We start from the raw sequence: 1,524 nt of genomic DNA, 5'->3' as shown, positions 1-1,524 counted from the left end.
GGTGGTGGTGGTGGTGGTGGTGTGTTGTTGTTGTTGTTGTTGTTGTTGTTGTTGTTTATTAAAAGGGGGAAAAGAAAGAAAGAAATTAGTTTCTGTTCATCTGACTTTTTTTTTTAGGGGGAGGGAGAGGGGGTCAACAAACAATTTACACTGACATCATCATCATCATCATCATCATCATCATCATCATCATCATCATCATCATCATCATCATCAACAACAACAGCAACAACAACAACAACAACAACAACAACAACAACAACAACAACAGAAACAGCACCAGCAGCACTGCCAACACCAGAAACAACAACAAGTATCATCATCATCATCATCATCATCATCATCAACAACAACATTACTACCAACAACAACAGCAACAGCAAAAACAACAACAACAGCAGTAACAACAACAACAACAACAACAACAACAACAACAACAATCACAACAACATAAGCATCAACAGCAACACCACAACAACATCACCACCACCACCACCTACAACAACAACAACAACCTCATCACCACCAACAACAACAACACAGATGACCTACTTTAGTACCCAGCCAATCAGTGGCCAGCCCCCACAGCAGTCTCGCCAAAGCCACGCCCACAGTGGCCAGTGTGCCTGTTGTCGTCAGGAAATGGTCGTTGCTGATCCGGAGCTGGCCGAACTCCTGACATTAGGGAGATAAATCAAGAGATAAATAAAGAGATAAATCAAGAGATAAACAAAAAGATAAATACTTACTTTACTTTAACTTTTTCATCCTCTGTTGCCGTTAAGCGTTGAGGGGAGATGCAGTTATCTATGGAAGGCCAGCTCTGCAGCTCTTACAGTTGTGATGTTATGTTTTCTTAGGGTTTCCTTGACACCTTCGTTCCACCTTTTGCGTGGCCTTCCTCTTCCTTTATAGCCTGAGTGCTTGGTGTTGTAAGCTGTCGAGGCTGGCTGGTCAGGTGACATGCGTAACAGATGGCCAAACCATTTTATCCTCTGTCTTTCTATGTAACGCAGGCAGGACTCAGATAAATAAAGAGATAAATTCTCATTTTGTTGATCTTCATTTGGGGTTTGGGGAGGACCTAAAGACACTTCAGTCAGTGGCACCGTGGGGTTGGGGGGGGGGGGGGGGGGGTTGTTTTACAATAGATTTAAATTCATACATAGATACATACACAAAATCAAAATTAACTATACATCGATGTTACTTAAGGACATAATATTATGTGTCCTTAAAGCGTTACTTGTGACTAACCTTGTAGTAGTTGTTTTTGATGATATAACCGTAATGATTTACGGCCAGTGCCACCCAGAGCAGGTAGAAATCTGGAGTGCGAAGTACCTCCAGAGGTGTCAGGTCGGGGTTCCCTGCCTCGATCTGTGGAGTGGACAATGACACACAGCCTAGCACGCACATAGCGAAATGGGTGAAATGGGGACATTTGTCCGCATTGTGGGATTTTCGATATACGCGTACGTGTTTTAACTACAAAGAATAACAGTATACAAGTACCCCCCCCCC

General features: G+C 43.0%; 1 protein-coding gene across 1 annotated transcript in view; it reads right to left on the bottom strand.

Annotated features, from left to right (window-relative positions):
• LOC106010984 (oxalate:formate antiporter) overlaps window positions 1–1,380 on the bottom strand; it is a gene marked incomplete at its 5' end in the record, with an annotated part of 3,785 nt that extends 2,405 nt beyond the window's left edge. Inside the window, 2 exon segments of the mRNA XM_013083803.2 lie at window positions 553–675; window positions 1,258–1,380. Of these exon segments, the coding sequence (XP_012939257.2) occupies window positions 553–675; window positions 1,258–1,380 (246 nt within the window).
• Between the last annotated feature and the right edge of the window lie 144 nt (window positions 1,381–1,524).

Source organism: Aplysia californica, unplaced genomic scaffold, assembly GCF_000002075.1.
Source record: "Aplysia californica isolate F4 #8 unplaced genomic scaffold, AplCal3.0 scaffold00255, whole genome shotgun sequence".
In the NCBI taxonomy this organism is placed as follows: domain Eukaryota; kingdom Metazoa; phylum Mollusca; class Gastropoda; order Aplysiida; family Aplysiidae; genus Aplysia; species Aplysia californica.
Note: the sequence above shows the minus strand (reverse complement) of the source record. Positions and strands in the feature narration are given on the sequence as shown.